This window comes from Scedosporium apiospermum (genome assembly GCF_000732125.1).
Source record: "Scedosporium apiospermum strain IHEM 14462 chromosome Unknown SEQ_SAPIO_0121, whole genome shotgun sequence".
NCBI classification, from domain to species: domain Eukaryota; kingdom Fungi; phylum Ascomycota; class Sordariomycetes; order Microascales; family Microascaceae; genus Scedosporium; species Scedosporium apiospermum.
Genome location: NW_015971822.1, coordinates 2,106,738 through 2,124,962, shown reverse-complemented (window position 1 = coordinate 2,124,962; position 18,225 = coordinate 2,106,738). Strand labels below are relative to the sequence as shown.

Here is an 18,225-nt window from a genome sequence, read left to right as displayed (position 1 = left end):
GACGCCAGCATAAGAACGGGCTAAGGCAGGCGCTTGGATGCAGGGAATATTGATCCATTGCCAGCAGAAATGCCACTCTGAGGAATGCCGACGCTCAAGAGCCGAAGAAATAAGAGCGTTAATCCTGGCTTTCCTCGGAGGTAAACGAGTGTGAAAAGATACCAACAAACCAGAGGAGGCAGACAACGCCTTAGGTTCGTCTGGCGACTGCTCTCAAATGACAGACTACCACTTGCCAATGCCGCCACTCAAAACGAATGCGAACCAACGAAATAACCGATAAAACAAGGAGACCTACCCTCCAATGAATATCATGAACTATGATTGACACACGAGCATAGCCTTACACAGGCTCCAGCTGGCAGACGAATATCGATACTGGTGGGCTGTAGTAGAGGGCGGCTGTGGCGGGGTAGTTTGGAACCAGGCCCTCTGCCTGGCAAGCGGCACGGTGCGGGGTCGATATTGAGTGACCAGGGTAAATTAGTTTAGCTGACTGGACTTGCATTCTCGGGCAGAGCGATCTTGGAGAACGATGAGTGGAGGCTCTTCTGAGTGACAGGACAGGCTTCCCAGCCTCCTTCCAGGCCAAGACCCGCTCATCCTGGGCTATTTCGTCATAGCTCCGAGGCCTGGTTTCAATCACCGACGCACATTGATGTAATTGACTTTTGCATCAGGTCGGGAGAATTTCCTTGATTTCTAGTCTAGGTCAAGGAAGGCCTCTCGATTACACTCTCTGAAATCATATGGTACATCCAAGACCGTTTTGAGAGCTGCCCGCTCTTACTGTCGTCGATTAAGCTCCGTTTCTTCAGCACCCGGTGGATTGGCGACTTCTCTTCAAATCTGTTATGAATCCATTCGGAAGGGGACGAAGGCCAATTCGATTCCAATATCTGTGGTCCACGTTAACTTCACAGGTACTCCAGGCACCAAAGTATAGAGCTTGTCAGGTCATGAAAACATTCACATATCTTTTCAATACCTGTCACGTGTCAGGTTAACTATTGGTGATGGCTTCACGACCCGGTGACCTTGGGCGATACGATGGGGCCAGGTGACATGTTTTTGCCACCACGCATTGCGTGCATGTCTCACCAGTTTCCTGTCGTTCCTCCCGGTCAGAAACGACGACGCCTGACGTTCTAGAAGCTTCACTTCGACTAGATTAGGTGCGACTGACCCCAATTGACAGAAACTGGTCTAGTTTATGGAGTTGACTTGGTAGAACCCCAGCCACAACGCTAAAGTTAAGGGTTGCAAGTCAACAGCAACGCGGAACGGTCGGGCTCGGTCACGCAGGCGGTGGCGGGTCGGCATTGGTTTGATGCAGCGCCGCCTCTTATTGCAAAAGACCCTGCACGAAATAACACATCCGGAAAAAAAAAAACTCCCTTTTTCCACATTTTTTTGCGGCTCAAGAGTGGGTAGGGCTGGTAGGACTACATAGGCGTAACTCGAGGCAGACAGGCCACCAAGAGTCTCCTGCTCACGATCTCACGATCTCACAGGTGCAGCCTGAAAGAGACGTGAGATGAAGCAAAGGTCGTTGCTTGGGGTCCGAATTCCTAAGATCAAACTAGAATCCATCCTGGGATGAGTAAGAATATGATTGAATTCTGTGGGTCCGTTGTCTCGAGGGTATGTCGGTTATATATCGGGTAAATAAGCTTAAAACTACTTTGAGCAAAAGCTTCGATGCGAGAAAAGTCGCGATGAATTCATAGAGGCAGTTAAGACCAGCATGCCAAGTATGACACTGCATGCGCCGTTCGCTCTCTAATAAGATGCAAATGTAAGTTACTGTTTGGAATTCACCTCAATTGATGTCCTGACCCCATCCCAGAGAGCCGTAGCTGGCAGCCCAACTCACCACCATGAGGGCGCATCTTGCCCGCCATGTCTGCCGGCGATACCTCGTCCAGGGAGCCCGCTCTCCGCTCCAAAGAGCTTACCGACCGAGACCGAATCGTTATCCGTGCTTAATACCCGCCGTAACAGTTTCCCGTCCGTTCCGACGATCTTTCTTCGGCATCTTCAAAGAGGCTCCCCGTCGGATCCGGACCAACGAGTTCGAGCCTGGTTGGCCCTTGGTCCTCTCTTGGAGAACACGGGTATTAGAGAATTTACGGCCACCTCCGCGTGAGGAACTAGTCGATGCTTTTCGCCAGCTTTTCCAATACAAGCTCCAGTTCCGAGCCCCCGTCAATAGCACGCAGGCGATCCAGTGTTACCGGTTGTTTAATTACCTTGTCGAGAACAAGGCTGACGAAGATGGCCCGGGTCTATCTATAACGGAGCTTACCGCTGCTCGCGATGCGCTATTAGCAGTCCCGCGGGACAACATAAAACATCATTTAGAATTCTCCCGCGCTCTATACCACGAACTTATACGGCAAAGACGGCTAGAGGAAGAGTTCGGCGTACCCGAGGAAGCCCGGCAGGATGCGGATCCTCTTGCACGTACGCCTGCGGATGACGATTTTCGATGTTATCTTACGGCACTGACGCAATATGGCGCGTCTACCGACGCTGCGGCTGCTTTGAACGAACACTGGGGCCGACTCGTAGCCGAGAAGAGGGTACATAAAGGGGCGAAGCAACTCTGGATATTAGTCCTCCAGGGTCTGGCTCGGGAAGGCAAGGAAATCGAGTTGCTGGAACAGGCGCGGATTGCCGAGGAGAATGGGATTCAATATCGGCCTCACTTCCAGGAGGTCATGACGACCTTTTTCGCGAAGCGGGACCGGATAGGCGAAACGAAGTTCTGGTTCGAGCGGGATACGGGCAATCGCTGGCCCACACCCGAGGTGTACGCCGAAATCATAAGATTCGCAAGACGAACCGGCCTTGAGGATTGGGTCAACGAGGCATTCAAGGCCCTCATCGACTATAACCCTCGCAAGGCTCATTGGGATATTGTCTTTCAATGGGCAGCACTCTGCCGAGGCGAAGGGGTCGAGGGTGTCAAACACATGATTGACATTATGATCCAGAACAACCCCGAAGATGAAGCTGTGCGACCCGATATTGACACGATTAACGGACTGATTCGTATTGCGATGGAGAAGAATGACCCCTACCTCGCTGAGCGCTTCTTGGCTCTCGGCGCGGAGCTTGGCATTAGCCCAAACACCACCACCCATATCTTGCAGATGGATTACCGAATCGACGCCAAGGATCTTTCCGGAGCGAGGGCGGCGTATCACGATATGCTGCGGACAGAGATCCACGACGATGAGGATCTTGCAGTTATCAACAAGTACATCCGTGCGTTATGCGCTTCGGAAAGGCCGCTTCTCAAGAATATCCATGAGATCATGGGTGACCTCGAGCATCGCCTTGTGACGCTCGATCCTGAAACCGTCGTCGCGCTATGCATGACTTTCCTCAAAAATGATGATCAGTACGACGTCATTGACACTCTTGCCGTCCACGTCTTCCACTACAGCAGTGAGCAACGAGAGCAGATCCGAAAAGCTTTCGGCGATTTCATCCTCGACCGCAAGAATAGCACGTCCCGAGTCTGGGACGCTTACCAACTGCTGATGCAGTTCTTCCCCGAGACGACTCGCGAGACTCGAGTCCAGCTCATGGGCGCCTTCTTCGACCGCAAGCGGCCCGATATGGCTGCTAGTGTCTTTACACACATGAAAGAGCATGTCAACAGGGACTTCAGGCCCAACGTCGAAGACTACATCGTCATGCTCGAAGGTCTAGGCCAATCTCCCGATGAGGACAGCCTGGATAGCCTACACAACATGCTCAAGATCGACACCAACATACAGCCGTGCACGAGGCTCTCGAACGCGCTCATGATAGCCCTCGGCGCCTGCGGGAGACCCCTTCGCGCTCTAGACGTATGGCACGACATCTCGCGCTCGGCCGAGGGCCCCTCGTACGCAAGTCTGGAAATCATCTTCGCCGTGCTGGAGAAGAAGCCGTTCGGCGACGAGGACGCCCGCAAGATTTGGAGGAGCATGGAGAGGATGGAGCTGGAGATACCGCCTGCCGTGTTTGCTTCTTACTGTGGAGCGCTGGGCGGTAATGGTCGGTTGGATGAAGTTAAGGGGTTGATTAAGGGGATGTCGAGGACCGTCGGGTACCAACCTGACTTTATGACGTGAGTAAATATCATCATGATGAGAAACAAAATCACAAGTCGTAGCTGGGATACTAATACGGGGTCTTCATCTAGGCTCGGCATCTCGCATAATGCACTACCCTCTCAAAAACTTCAGGCAGAATTCCAGGCTTGGGCTTTAAGCCAGTATCCCGATCTCTGGGCACAGCTGGAGAGGATGGGACGACGGAGAACGGAGGGGTACTTAAGTGTATTTAAGATTCCACGAAATCTAAAGGCATAAATCTCAAGAGTGTATATAAGCAAAATGGGGGCATGGTTATTTAGAGGATGAGTTTATCTGTACAATAATGAAATGATAGACGGCATAAGAGAATTCAGTACATGTATTGTTGGTGATACACAGAGAGATGTGGTCTAGTCTACAAAGATCGCCCGCTACCAAGTTGGGCTAGGTGCCAGCTCGATTCTAATCCAAAGAAGGCCCTCATTACCTCCCATCTGGTCATTAACTATGACCGTTTTACTGTCGCGACCTCTTCGACTGCCACTCCAACTGCAAAAGTTCAGGGTGTCGGTGGACGCTAGGATGAAGACCCATACCCATTACCCTTCGGATAGCTTTGGCGATCTTGCGTTGGTTTGGAGGTCGGAGGCCAGTCTGATTTGAGTGTAGAATCTGGCCCATACTCGAAGTAAAGTCGGAAATCAAGGTAAAGTTCTACCCCAAGGGAGTCAGCCACGCATTGCCTTGACCAGTCACACCACGTCTTGGGGACGGGGGCGTAAGAAGAAAAGCTCACCCTATAATGATCCAAAGGATTTACCCCTGTCACATCAAACACATCCACCGTCTTCGGCGCATTCCTCCTCCACTTCTTCATCTCGTTCCCGGACAGGTCATGGGGCGTGAAGACGTCGCCCTCGCGCCAGTGTCGTGGCATCTGGGCAAGGTACTCGTCGCTTATGCGCTGGGCCTCGAGGCGCTGCTGGATGTCGGCGCGCTGGGACTTGATGCGGGAGTAGCGCTCGTCGGTGCGGGAGATGAGACGCTGGATCTCTTCGGTGGAGGTGCGGGCGCGGGCTTTCTGGGGCGAGGAGCGTTTGGGGGCTTCGTCGAGGGAGAGGAGGTTGGTGGCTGTGTTGTTTCGGGTGCCGCGGGCTGTGGATTGATTAGCCAGGGGTTCAATTTTCAGCCCAGATGGCCTTGAGGTGAGGAAGAGGCTGGAGCAGAGTGGTGAAGCTGGATGGCGTGGACAATGGCAATACGAGAAGTCAAGAGACGGGTTGGCTTGACGATGCAATTGAGGAGTGAAACTTACGGTTCTTGGGCTGCACCGTTGATGAGAGCGCGCGCACTACGGGCAGCGCGGGCTTAAAGCCCATCTTAACGGGTATCCTGGGAGGCATGTTGGGCAACGAGTCTTGAACTGCAGCTAGAACCCACCGATGCTGTCAAGAACACGAACAGCTTCAAGGTCAGACGAGGCTTAATTGTTCCAAGAAATTTCTTGGACCTTGAACACGGAATTTGCCGTCGATCCGTATCCGGCCGTTGACGAAGCGTGACACCTGTCAGACCTGTCAACTTCCCAATCAGAGAGACCAATTCTTTGCCCCTCCAAAATTTCTTATCACCCAAAGTATCAAACCGAACAAGACTTCACATCCTCTCCAACCACAAGACCCACGACTCGATTCACGCGGGACAGTCAAGATGGTGCGAAAACTCAAATATCACGAGCAGAAACTGCTCAAGAAGGTCGACTTCGTCACATATAAGAAGGACGAACACCGAGATGCCGATGTTATCAGACGGTACATGATCCAAAAACCAGAGGATTATCACAAGTATAACAGGATATGCGGCGTACGTGCAACTCTCCATCCGCCCCCGACAAGCCCGTTTTTCCTAAAGAATAGGAGACCACGATGGTGTTTCTATCCTACGAGGATATCCAACCTATTTTACTAACCCGCGCCCGCAGTCAATCCGCCAACTAGCCCACCGCCTATCGCTCCTCCCACCCGACAGCGCAGTCCGGCGCAAGCACGAAGACCTCCTCCTCGACAAGCTGTACGACATGGGCATTCTATCTACCAAGAGCAAGCTGTCCGCCGTCGAGAGGGCAGTCACAGTATCCGCCTTCGCTCGTCGGCGTCTTCCCGTTGTTATGACGAGGCTGAGGATGGCAGAGAATGTGCAGGCGGCGACGAAGCTCATCGAGCAAGGTCATGTTCGCGTGGGAACAGATACGATCACGGACCCGGCGTATTTGGTTACGAGGGGGATGGAGGATTTCGTGACATGGACTGTGGGCAGCAAGATTAAGAAGACGATCATGAAATATAGGGATGAGCTGGATGATTTCGAGCTATTATAACGCGGCTGTGGGGGATGAGCTGGGAATGGAGCAGGACGAAGAGGCCGGGTTTATCTGGCTCACAATACGACAGTTGACTGATTGTGCGGGACGTAAAATGCTACGGGATGACTGCTGCTCGGTTTGATGGATGAAACCAAAACACGGGGTGGTTTGCTATGATACCCTTATTGTAAATATAGATAGGATGCTAGAGAATTGAATATTCTCACCCAGACAGACATCAGGCCTCGATCCAGCCTTACAATGGCCCCGATTAGTACCCTTCCTTCACATTCTTCTCTACCTGTGTGTGTGTGTGTGTGTCTCTCACTGTAGACCTGAATCAAAATTCATACCCAGTTCCCGACCTCTCACGTACAATCAATCAACAACCTTCCATCTCTTACCTAAGAATTTTCTCACCATCACTTTGTCAAATCTTCGATTCTACATTGATGGAAGTGTTGTCTCTCCTCAGAGCGCAGAGTTGCTGCTTGCAATTTATAGAGCTTGAGCTGGGTTGGATGCCGATGTCGGGGTTAAGAAGAGCGATCTCGGGTTTAATCGCAACCACAAGAATCCAAGATGCCGCGGTGAAAAAACGACCCCGGAAACCTCATCACTTCCTCCCTCTAAATCGGTTCTGTCCGTCTCTCCAACGCTACTGCTCACATTTCCTTCACTGTAATAGCGAGGGTAAGAATGATATAAGCCAATTGACGCTAGCTCTCGTTCTCTCCCTTCCTCTTCCCCAAACCTTCCCCGTCGCTTGAATCTCATCCCCCCTCCCCCGTCACAACCATGGCTTCCGATGTGATAGAATCTCCCCCGATGGAGAAAAAGCCGCGCAAGAACTACAAAGGCTTCGTCGCCGGCGTCTTCTCCGGCATCGCGAAGCTCTCCGTCGGCCACCCCTTCGACACCATCAAAGTCCGTCTCCAAACCACCAACTCCTCCCGCTTCAGCGGTCCCCTCCAATGCGTCCTCCAGACCGTCCGCAACGAGGGCTTCTTCGCCCTCTACAAAGGCGCCACACCTCCCCTCGTCGGTTGGATGTTCATGGATTCCGTCATGCTCGGCTCCCTGACCGTGTACCGGCGATTTCTATCCGATACCCTCTTCCACGGCTACCAGCCGCCGGTGGTGACGAATTCTAAGTCGCGCGGGCAATCCGCCAACGCCTCTGTTCACCTCCCTTCCTACGGACACGGCCTTGCGGGTATCATGGCCGGATGCACCGTGAGCTTCATCGCCGCGCCCGTGGAGCACATCAAGGCCCGGCTGCAAGTCCAGTACGCAGCTTCCAAGTCCGACCGCCTGTACAAGGGCCCCATCGACTGCCTTTCCAAGATCTACAAGACGCACGGCATCCGAGGCATCTACCGCGGCCTCGGCGCCACTCTGCTCTTCCGAACTTTCTTCTTCTGCTGGTGGGGCAGCTACGACATCTTCACGCGCATGTTCCAGCAACATACGAACCTCAGCGCGCCAGCCATCAACTTTTGGGCTGGTGGCTTGAGCGCCCAAGTCTTTTGGATCACGAGCTATCCGTCGGACGTGGTCAAGCAGCGCATCATGACGGATCCCCTCGGCGGGGCGTTGAATGACGGGACGAGGCGGTTCCCGCGGTGGATTGATGCGGCGAGGGCGGTTTACAGGGAAGGGGGAGCCATGGGGTATTGGAGGGGTTTCTTGCCCTGTTTCTTGCGGGCGTTCCCTGCGAACGCCATGGCTTTGGTCGCATTCGAAGGCGTTATGAGGTTACTACCGGAATAGAACATTTATCAGCTTTTCGAAAACTACTACTGTTTACACTAGGCCAGGTACGAGCTACGATATATCATATCACAGTACGAGAATGAAGGAAAGGAGGAGAAGAAAATCGTCGAAGCATGATCCTGAAAATGCAGTGGTATCATTAGACTTTTGTGTGGCGCCCGAAGCTACCTCCTATCCCCGTCTTAGAATCCACCCATTCCAACAAACCGCTTGTTTCGACAAAAACCGCTTACTCGTCATCCTCCTCCTCAGCATCGTTGACGATGTTGAAGAACTTGAGCTCGTAGACACCCTTGGAGGTGGAGACAACGCGGAGCCAGTCACGCAGCTGGTTCTTCTTGAGGAACTTCTTGGTGCTACAGGCAAGGCGATTCGCATTAGTCGTCTTCGGTATCTCACGAATGCGATGGAGAAACAAGCAAAGAAGTTTGCAACGTACAGGTACTTGAGGTAGCGGCCAGAGAGCTCGTTGTGGGCAATGATCTCGACCTTGCCGTCACCCTGCTGGCGGACGACGATGGTGTCGCCGAGGTTTCCGGTGCGGCCCTCAACCTTGATCTTCTCCTGAAGGAACTTGGTGAAAGCGCTGACGTCGAAAATCTTGTCGCTAGCGGGCTGAGAAGCGTTGATGACGAACTACACACGCCAAGTCAGTCGACTGGTTTCCCCGAGATTTTCCATTGTCGAGGGGCACGGCTGCGTTTCCCGTCGAGTTTGGATTGGGTTTGGAGGGGTTTGTTTCCTTACCTTCTTCGTCTGCTTCTGGCTCTTACCAGCCTTCTTCTGTAAATTGGGCAAAAGAGAATAACCTTAGCCTACTGTTTCACGGCATAGTCGCCAACAAAAACCCATTTCCTCCCTCGTCCACCAGACCGGTTCTCAATGGCTCTCAACCCCACCTTGTCATTGCGCCATGCCACGGGGAGATATTCCACTCCCAATGGGTTCACAGCACAGACTAGGAAAAGAGAGAAACAAGAGCTCATTCAGAGGCGGCGAGGACGAGGACAGGAAGGGCGCTCTGGGCGGCGACACGGCCCAACAGCAAAGCGATTTGGTTTCATGTACGTACTGTTTGAGGGGCCATTGCGATGGAAGTGGATTGAGACTTTTGGCTCGGTTTTCTGGTTGTCACGAGAAAGTTCTTGGAGGACGCAAAGAAGTAGAATCCTGCGCCTTGGTATGGGTTGTCGTGGGTGGTATTTGTAGATGGATGTTTGGGAGGAGCAAGAAATTTCCGAAAAAGGTCGAAAAGTATTTCTCTGCGAAATTTCTTGTGGTTCTGGAAAATTAGGGCAAGTGGGGTGGGGTGCAGTCAAGCCAGGCGAGCCTGAGAGGTTGTAGGGTGGGGTGGGTACAACGCCAAAGGTCCGTGCGCAAGCGCTTCGACATTCGCCTTAGTCATCAAACGTCCGCCAGTCGAGCAGCTGCAACGGCTTGACACCGTCTGAGCATCTCAACCACCATCTCAACCTCGCACCGCAACTCGAAACGTCTCATCAAGGCCGTAAACCAAGGTCCAATACTACTCGTCATTTGTAGCAGCGATATCTGCTTTATCAGTCTCTAACTAACCTCTTCTCCATCTGTCATCCCTCCTCATCCTCTTCCCACCCGGCTTCCTTCAGCCGCCCGAGCCGTCCTCCTCTTCTGTATGGCTTAGAGGCCTTGCGTTAAATATAATGTAGATATGGTTGAGCCTCCTAACTCCTAAAGTGCCATGTTAAAAGTATAGATGCCTCGCAAAATGAAAATGCTAGATGCATGCGACTCGATAGTATATGTGTACAGAACTAAATGTGACAAAACAGCAAAAAACAAAACAACAAGGGGGGAAAAAAAGATAGCCTCGCCTCCTACACATATTGTCAATGTGTTAGTTTCAACGGGTATATGCCTTCCATCGCCAAGTAGCTCCCAAAAAAAGACCAAGAAGATATGTGGAAAGAGTCCCGTCCAGGACGTTGTCGGATGGTGCCGCACGGGGCTCCAAAAATAATTATGATTTATAGATACGTAAATAGATAGAGTGCGTCCGATGGTTGTCGTCGAAGTTATCACGTCGAGTGATCGCATTGCCTTCATTGCCCGTCTCGATGCCAGAAGATTAATGCGCCGTCTCTCGTCCATCCCGTCGCCGAAAGCGGGGAAGCGAACTTCGATTTGCCCGGGGGTGATTGCGAAGGGAGGGATGGAGAGCCCGACCTCCTGATTAGATGTCACTGGGCTCGGACAGTCCCAGGTCTCGCGTCGGACTCGAGAACGAGGCATGAACATGGTTGGTACGGAATAATATTATGAGACTCGTGATATGGTCGGCGACGTGGCGATCGTGTGGCATGATGGCTTAGTGGGTCGTATAGATGAGAAGAGAAAGGAAAATACTTTGGTAGCAAGAGAAGACAGCCATCAAGTCCCAAATATGGCGATCGAAAATGATACATCGTGAAAGATGTGCTCCCCGGCGAAAAATGGAGGAATCGCCTCAAAGTGTAGCGAAGGTCTCATGTGACGAGAGTCCAGTTTTCCTCTCAAGTCACATCATCGTCGGATGTGGCGGCGGCGCCATCGTAGGGTGCGGAGGCGGCGCCATCATGCCAGCGTCTATGGGCGTCGTTACCATGTGCGCCGGGAGCAACGACTGTGCCTGCATTGGCGTCATGCGCGGCTCTGGTATCGGCATCATTTCTCCTTGCGTCATCGGAACTAGATTTGGCATGTTCGGAATATTCGGTATACTCTCTGGTGTTTGCACCGGCACCATCATGGCCTCCTGGTCTTGGACAGGTGCCATAACATTAACACCGGCGTGGCGCTGAATAGGAGTTCGGCCGCTAGATCCGCTCGAGAAGCTCAGGTTTGCATTAGCCCCGGGCTGGTCGAAGAGGTCACGGTACAGTGCCTCCAACAGTTTCTTATCGAAGGTGAGGGCGCTAGTCGGGCACGCAACCTTGTTGAAGAAGGCGATCGTCTTGATGTAGAGATCCCTGAGCTGCTTCTCGTCGATCTCCTGTCGGAGGAATGGGTCACAGTAGCATGCCGCTAGTACTACCAGATTACCCCATTGGCTACACAAGGAATGATGTTAGCTTAAAATTTGACTTGCCATGATCAGAACAGCAGCAAGAATGTGCGCGGGCCGATCTGTAACTGGCAGGGAAAGAGGGGGGAGATTTCCATACGCATGAGCCGTGCCAAACACGTTTGTAATAATGGGCCGCTTATCGCCCAGCCCATGAAAGGCCTGGGTACTCTCGATGAGTGATCGAATAGCCTTCCTCGCGTGAGCCCAAACCTCCTGGGGAAGCGATTTAACCCTTTGTATAATATGCTCCGGTAGTTCCGCATAGGAGGCATTAAGCAGCGCGGGATCCGTCTCTACCCGCAGCGAATAAGAGAGATCGAGAATTTCCTTGACACAGGGTCTGTACGTGATGACCTGTGAACCCCAGTACTTGGCCCGAAGGCGAGCCGATAGTATGTCGCTCGCTGGCGGGTCGTCTTCGCTGAATCGATACATTGGTCCAACCCACGTCATATCGGCCACGCGAGCCTGCGCATCGTTCACCTGCGCCAAGTTGATTGATGAAGCGGCGGTTTCGGAACCGTATAGCATTCGATGGATTTGGTTGAGATGCTTTCGGAGATACAATTGCGCCATGTAGCTCGTTAATACGCTGTCCTGGAGAACTTCGGCCGAGGGGTCCTGTTGTTGCCAGAAGTAAGGATTGGGATAAGGCAGATGGTCTTCTTGAGCGAGGATCCCAGACTGGTGTCGAGGGATTTCGGCGACAATGTCACTACACCGAGTCAGTTCAGAGCGTTCCTCGTTGGCCGCCGATGCTGCAGAGCCACCCATGCAACTACCGCCCATTGTGCCCGTTCTAAACCTTCCCCAACAGGAATGACGACGACAACGACGACGACGATGAAGAGGGTAAAAAAAAAGCATCTGGCATGAGAACTTACCTTTCGAGCTGCAGACAAGTCCAGAATGCGAATATTAATTGGTTATCACGGTTGCTTCGGATTAGGGTTTTCGTTTCCTTCAGAAGAGAGAGACGCTTGAGGCTCCTATCCGCAACGAATTAGCTTATCCATTCCTGCTACCACCGTCGCACTGATTTTTCCGGGGCACATGGATGACGACACGCTCGATTGTGTTCAGAACTTACGGCCGCATGATGTTCATCAACACGTTGCAGGCATGAGCGATGTAGGCGTGGCTTTCGATCACTCGACCAAGCTGGCCGTGGAAGAGCCCTGCGAAAATGCCGGCATAGACATGATTCATGGTATTTCCGCCAAGTTGATTGCCAATTATGTCCGTTGCAATGGCGAAGTATTCTAAGCCGGGTATCACGTCGTAGTTGCGGCGAGGACGGTGGCTGCCACTTTTGGATCCCTGGAAAGATGACCTACGACCAAGACCAGGTCGTTCGCTCTCCTTGGGGGACGGTGCCATGCTAGCTGGATAATTCGCCGCTGGGGTGTAGGCCTCTGGGGAGGAGGCATGTCCAGGTGAGCTTGGATAGCCATTCCTCCTGTTGTAACTGGCATTCGGCGGCGAGTAGTCGTGTACGACATCGGGAACACGGTCTCGCTGAAGACAGATCTTGCCGAGTGCTAGGATAGTCAACACCACTGCATTGTTAATAGTTCGCGGAGGACGTCCCGTCCTGTATTGAATTTGCGGCGGATCAGGAGCGTCCATCGCCGGCGATCGCTTTCGCTTGCTACCAATGGCTTCTGCCGCCGCCGGCTGCGGGGATGCCTGAACGAATTTGGCAACCTGCGCAGGGGCAACCGGTTTCGCTGGGGGCTTGGGGATGCTGTTCAAGAAGATCTGAACCATGGCATGGAGGTCCTTTGGTTGAATGATGGGATGCATATTGAGAATGTTTTCCTCAAAGCTCTTAACATACTTCCATACCTTTCCCTCGCTGAAGTCGGGAACTCCGCTAGGCGTGAGAACAGGCGGTCTTGAATTAGAGCCGGTATACTCGGAGATGTTCACAGGACTGAATCCTCCAATATGACCCGAGGCGTCGCCGGGTGTCGGCGAGCTCATGTCAGAGTAAGCAACATCTTCGGGGATGTCCGTGGTTCCATGCTCAGCACGCACATCCCTATCACGGGGTATCGGATCCCGACCCTCTCCTCGACCATACACTCTCAAAATTCCTCGTTGTTCCTCCTCTCGAATGGGAAATTCCGCCGGAAATCGCAAGCTTTCTCGATTCAACACTCTCTGCACCATCGCGTTAATGCAGGGCCAGTTTAGTAAATGCCCGGCTCCAGTCGTATGGTTCGTGGGAATCGCAAGTTCGCCGGGTGGTAAAACAGGGCCCGGCTCAGGTTCCATCTCCTCATCAGGCATGTTATACCCCGGATGAGTTGAGCTGTAACCGAAGTTGGGTTTCAGCTCAGCATCATCCGAGTACTCGTCACTAGGTGCAAAAGGCTTCACATCGTCGTTGACATCCACCATCTCGCTTTCGCCCTTTTCACTTTCTTCGGCATCGTTTTCCGTCTTGAAGTCGATCTGTGGGAAGGCTTGAGCAATGGCCTTCTCAATCTTGCTTACCCTCTTATCCATATTCTCATGTTGCGAAACCAACTGCTCCAAAGTCTTCTGGATAGCTGCGACGCCCTCTAGGATGTCCGCTTGCGCCTTGTCGGTCCTTCAGTAGAAAGATGTTCACTTTAGCTTTTCTCCGGCGCCCGCTGCCGCGCGAGGTCTCTTGAGTGCCTTTTCACTTACGCTTTTGGTGCAGGTTCCCTATACTTGCACTCAACATTCTTCTCCCTACAGTTCTTGCAAGGCTTCGTCTCATCACACTTTGCCTTGAGAGCGCGACAACTATCGCAAGCCTACCCATTTAAGACTAGTCAGAGATAATCGCGTTTGCGACTATAATGCGAAGGAATTGCCTACCTGAGACGCCCTCGTAGCTTTCCTCTTAGCTGTAGTCGTATACGAGATGTTGTAATACGGCTCATTGGGATAAATAGTATCGTAGGGTGGCTGGTGTGGCATGGGACCTCCTTGGGGAGGGGGAGGAGGGGGGGGGGGATAAGATGGTCCAGGTCGTCCGTAAGCTCCCGGGGTTGTTGGAATGGGAGGGCCGCCAGCATCGTAACTCATGTGCCTGCGTGGATCTTCAGGATAACTCGGCGGTGGAGGCGGTCCACCAGGAGCACCGGCCTGCGGAGGAGGTGGATGAGGTCCAGAATTCATCGGTGAGGGTTGTGGCGGCGGCGCTGGATGAGCATTCACAGGATGAGGCTCTGCGATGTTGCCCGTCGATTGAGCTCGCCGGGGAGCAATATGCTCATCACCGGGATCCTTCTTTATGGCAGGGTCCCGGACTGGATACTGACTATGGAACGCGCTTGGAGGAGGACCATGGGAAGGCGGAGGGGGGGGAGGGTGTCCTTGTGTCGGAGGGTGGGCTTGAGCTGGTGAGGGCGGAGGTTGTCGAAAGTCTTGCATGGATGGGTATGGCTCTTGTTCATGATGACGACGGTCATCGGGGTGAGGAGGATGTTGGCCCGGTCTATGGGGGTGTAAAGGAGAGACCTGGGCAGGAGGCGGTGGTGGTGGATGAGGGTGAGGGGGAGGATGGGGATGAGAATGGGGATGAGGTTCGGAGTTGCGAGGAGGGTAATGGGGTTGATATTGACCCGGCGGCGTGGGCTGTGGTACGCCAGAGGGTAACGGGGTCTGGGTGGGATGGGGTAAAGACACAGTACCAGGTGGCGCACCAGGACCCCAGGACACAGAACTGTTCATCGAGAGACGGGGGCGCTTATTGCTCTGGTTGTCAAGCGGGCCCGGGTCCATGTTGGGAGTTATATGTGTACGGCAGTCGAAGTACTGCCTACATTCATACACAGGGAGTCAATATATGTTGTTGTCGGGGGAGGATATACGAAAGGCAGGTAGATAGATTGAAGCGAGGACAACCTCGAAAGATTATGTCGGCCGGTCAGGGAATGACCATAGCAGCGGTATTCGAGCGAGTGAGCTTAGGCTGGCCGAGGGGGTGTATGGGGCAGGTAGGGTAGGTTTATGGGGTGAAGGGGGTGAGAGTTAAGGGGTGAGGGGGGGAAACGGGAAACAGGAAACGGCCGATAGAACCGGGGCTAGGTCGAAAGTCCCTGGAGGAAGGGCGGCAAAGCTTGGAGGAGTGGTTTCCGGTTCTTCGAGTAACAAGTACTCGCAGCTACTCTCTAGAGGCCCGGGTGGAGGACAGAGCCAGAAAGAGCAGAGGCACGATTGGATGGGCGCCCAGAGAGGAAAGAGGGAAACGACAAGAATGAGACGTAGAATACAGAGACGAGTTGTTAACTCGTGTTGTCTCTCTTACGTCACGTCTTTCTCCCGATCTCTGCCGGGGGGGAGATTCCTTCTTAAGGTGAGAAACGCAGAGCCAGTGCCGTGAATGAGGTGAGAGACTCTTGAAGCTCAGGAGTGGACAGGAAGGCGGCCGAACAGAGTCGGTCCTGGCGCGATGCTGGAGAGGCGGAGCTCGCGGTAGCTATTTCCGAATGGACGAATCTTGCTGCGAACCGGGCCTAACGGGAGGTGGAAACCGGCGTGGGCAAGACTGGTGCTCTGCCTCCTATAGTCAACTCTCGCAGTTCAATGCTGCAATTTGCGATGCGAAAGCTCCAAGCAGAACGCGATACTACAATGCGACGAAGGCGGGACCCAGTGCAGGAAAAAAGACCTGGGAGGAGTAGACTATGTCAAAGGAGAGCGAGTCGGAATGGCCTCCAAGCGGCCAAGGCGAGAGACAATGGAAGGATCCGGCCGGTGTTGTGTCGTTGAGCCGATCACGTTTTGGAGAAGTGAGAAGTTCTGAGGGAGGTTCAGAAATTTAGAAAATCCAACACTGGGGGCAGGGGAGAGGAGAAGCACGCAGGTTGTGATCAACCCAACGCCAATGCCAGCACGAGCTAGGTTAGAGCTGGTCCAGAACCGGATCTGTGCTGCACCTTCAACTCCAACGCAACCAGGCTAATAAAAAAAAAAATAAGGAAAGTACCCCTGCCCTCACAAAACCCCAGCCCGAGGGCCCTTGTCTCCTTGGTGCTCACACCAATTTGACCAATTGTTGACAGGTCCAAGAGGGTACTACAGGTACTCTTGGGGCTCAGGCGCAAATTTATAGTACAAAGTACTTCAATTTTCTTACACCATTAGGTACACTACAAAGTACACCAGTCATGGGCTCCGGCTGGTATTATCAATGAGGTGGGTACAATTGTACTTCGCACTGCTCGGAGAGGAAAGAGTCGTCGCAGAGATGACCGGGGTTACAAGGGAACCCGAACATCGAATAACCTGGTGTAGCAGTTGCAGTAGTACCGAAGGTACATTGACCTTACCACCGAGCTGGGGCGGAAGCCCGTGTCCTGTCGTAGCCGTTACCAGTCTCGGCACAAGCATCAACAATGAGAATTCATTTTCCCGTCAATTCAATCGATTGATACATGTTCGATACGTACCCAGGTCAACTGGCGGTGGAGTTGGGGATTGATTCATTACGCTCAGGAAGGCTCAGGTACCACTACCAACAACCATCCAACTGGGAAGCTTGGAGAGTGTGCTTGTGACCTGCCACGCGAGAGTTGCACTTTTAATTACCTCGTCTTCAAAATAATCCCTTGGAGAAGAGGTATGCTGCTCTCGCCAATGCAGGCAGTTGTCGAAGCACCCTTGCCTTACCCAAGGCGAGTTAAAGACGATGAATGACGCGGAATGGGGTGGGGAGCTCCAATGTCTTGATCAATTGAGAAAACGACTTAGAGGGAGTGTACAGAGCCAGGCACAGCACGTCTTGAAATCACAGACTAGGGCTGGGCAAACGTCCATACTTCGTACTTGGTTTTTCTCCAATCCTACATCAAATGTATTAGTTAGTCATTCTTCTCACGGGAACGCGTTCGATGCTGTCTTTATATTGCCCTGGTGCCTTCAATGCCCTAAACTCTTCGTACTATTACTCACGAAAACGCAAGAACCTGGCGGCGCATGACTAGAAGATTAATTTGACATGGCAGGTTTTGTATTAAACCTCTCAAGGTGCTCGTTGTGCAGTATCTGAGTCTCCAGCCCTTAGTACATACTCGAAAGTCCGACGCCGCTGCGCTGTCTAGCATTTGGTGACTGACGGTAGGGTTCAAGGAGGGTAACACTACGAAGTAGAAACCCACGATATGCTCTGGAGCTCGAGGGACAAATGTCGGAATCAGACGAGGCCACTCGGCCGGTAGGACCGACTACTTGGTGGACAGCTGCAAAGTACACTAGCGCTCTGGTGCTGTATACTTCATACGAAGTCGATCACGGTTCTATGGAGCAAACTTGTCTTCTTAAGCTCGAGTAACTCATGAGCAGGAAGTCTATAGTGACGATACAAGCTGGCTTGTGTCAGATCCCCTGGTTATCTGCAAAAACTTGGCCATGGCCAGGCCCCCGGTCCCCAGCTATCAACTTCTTCCTTGTTTCACAAGATACTTGTAGCTGAAGGCTCACTTCCTCAACCCCATAGAAGCCTTGACACCTTCTCTCCTCGTAGACAAGTAGAGTCTGTTTAATTTAACTCGGGGCAAAGAACGGCTCTCTTCCTGAAAGAAGTCAATGTGTCGAACCCGTCGTCATCGTCCTCATCGTCCTCATCCAGGATCAAGCATGGAAGTATCACTTCGTCCAGCATATCTCTGTTACTTCTTCACGACCAAGTCACTGTAACTTGGCCTGTTATTATTAGGAGCATCGCCCATGAAAGTGCTATGACTCCGGAGCTAGTGTCGAGTCACTGAAGTAGTGTGGAAGATATGAACGGCACCAAGGAGCATAAAGGCGGCTCATCACTGGTAGAGCGCGTAGTCTCGTGAGTCGTAGTGTAATTCGGAGTAAGATTGGAGCCGACAAGCTGGTGCTGGCGGATTAACGGCGGAGCTAACACTCTTAAAAAAGGC

General features: G+C 52.6%; 5 protein-coding genes and 2 pseudogenes across 5 annotated transcripts; 4 read left to right on the top strand and 3 right to left on the bottom strand.

The window, feature by feature from the left end:
• Window positions 1-1,880: 1,880 nt before the first annotated feature.
• Window positions 1,881-4,130, top strand: SAPIO_CDS8642 (annotated as a pseudogene; the record flags this gene model as incomplete).
• A 541-nt stretch (window positions 4,131-4,671) lies between these two features.
• On the bottom strand, window positions 4,672-5,497 carry SAPIO_CDS8641 (uncharacterized protein; the record flags this gene model as incomplete). Its single annotated transcript, XM_016790239.1, has 2 exons — window positions 4,672-5,249; window positions 5,410-5,497. The coding sequence occupies 2 exons, from the start codon at window positions 5,495-5,497 to the stop codon at window positions 4,672-4,674; spliced, it is 666 nt and encodes a 221-aa protein (XP_016640502.1).
• A 307-nt stretch (window positions 5,498-5,804) lies between these two features.
• On the top strand, window positions 5,805-6,471 carry SAPIO_CDS8640 (U3 small nucleolar ribonucleoprotein IMP3; the record flags this gene model as incomplete). Its single annotated transcript, XM_016790238.1, has 2 exons — window positions 5,805-5,957; window positions 6,076-6,471. The coding sequence occupies 2 exons, from the start codon at window positions 5,805-5,807 to the stop codon at window positions 6,469-6,471; spliced, it is 549 nt and encodes a 182-aa protein (XP_016640501.1).
• A 783-nt stretch (window positions 6,472-7,254) lies between these two features.
• Window positions 7,255-8,229, top strand: SAPIO_CDS8639 (annotated as a pseudogene; the record flags this gene model as incomplete).
• A 232-nt stretch (window positions 8,230-8,461) lies between these two features.
• SAPIO_CDS8638 (uncharacterized protein) lies at window positions 8,462-9,319 on the bottom strand (the record flags this gene model as incomplete). Its single annotated transcript, XM_016790237.1, has 4 exons — window positions 8,462-8,588; window positions 8,672-8,868; window positions 8,980-9,015; window positions 9,305-9,319. The coding sequence occupies 4 exons, from the start codon at window positions 9,317-9,319 to the stop codon at window positions 8,462-8,464; spliced, it is 375 nt and encodes a 124-aa protein (XP_016640500.1).
• A 1,449-nt stretch (window positions 9,320-10,768) lies between these two features.
• Window positions 10,769-14,272, bottom strand: SAPIO_CDS8637 (uncharacterized protein; the record flags this gene model as incomplete). The annotated part of the gene is made up of 5 exons (XM_016790236.1): window positions 10,769-11,300; window positions 11,415-12,032; window positions 12,408-13,916; window positions 13,997-14,106; window positions 14,171-14,272. 5 exons carry the CDS (start codon window positions 14,270-14,272, stop codon window positions 10,769-10,771), a joined length of 2,871 nt encoding a protein of 956 aa, XP_016640499.1.
• A 41-nt stretch (window positions 14,273-14,313) lies between these two features.
• On the top strand, window positions 14,314-15,565 carry SAPIO_CDS8636 (uncharacterized protein; the record flags this gene model as incomplete). Its single annotated transcript, XM_016790235.1, has 2 exons — window positions 14,314-14,937; window positions 15,473-15,565. The coding sequence occupies 2 exons, from the start codon at window positions 14,314-14,316 to the stop codon at window positions 15,563-15,565; spliced, it is 717 nt and encodes a 238-aa protein (XP_016640498.1).
• Window positions 15,566-18,225: the final 2,660 nt, after the last annotated feature.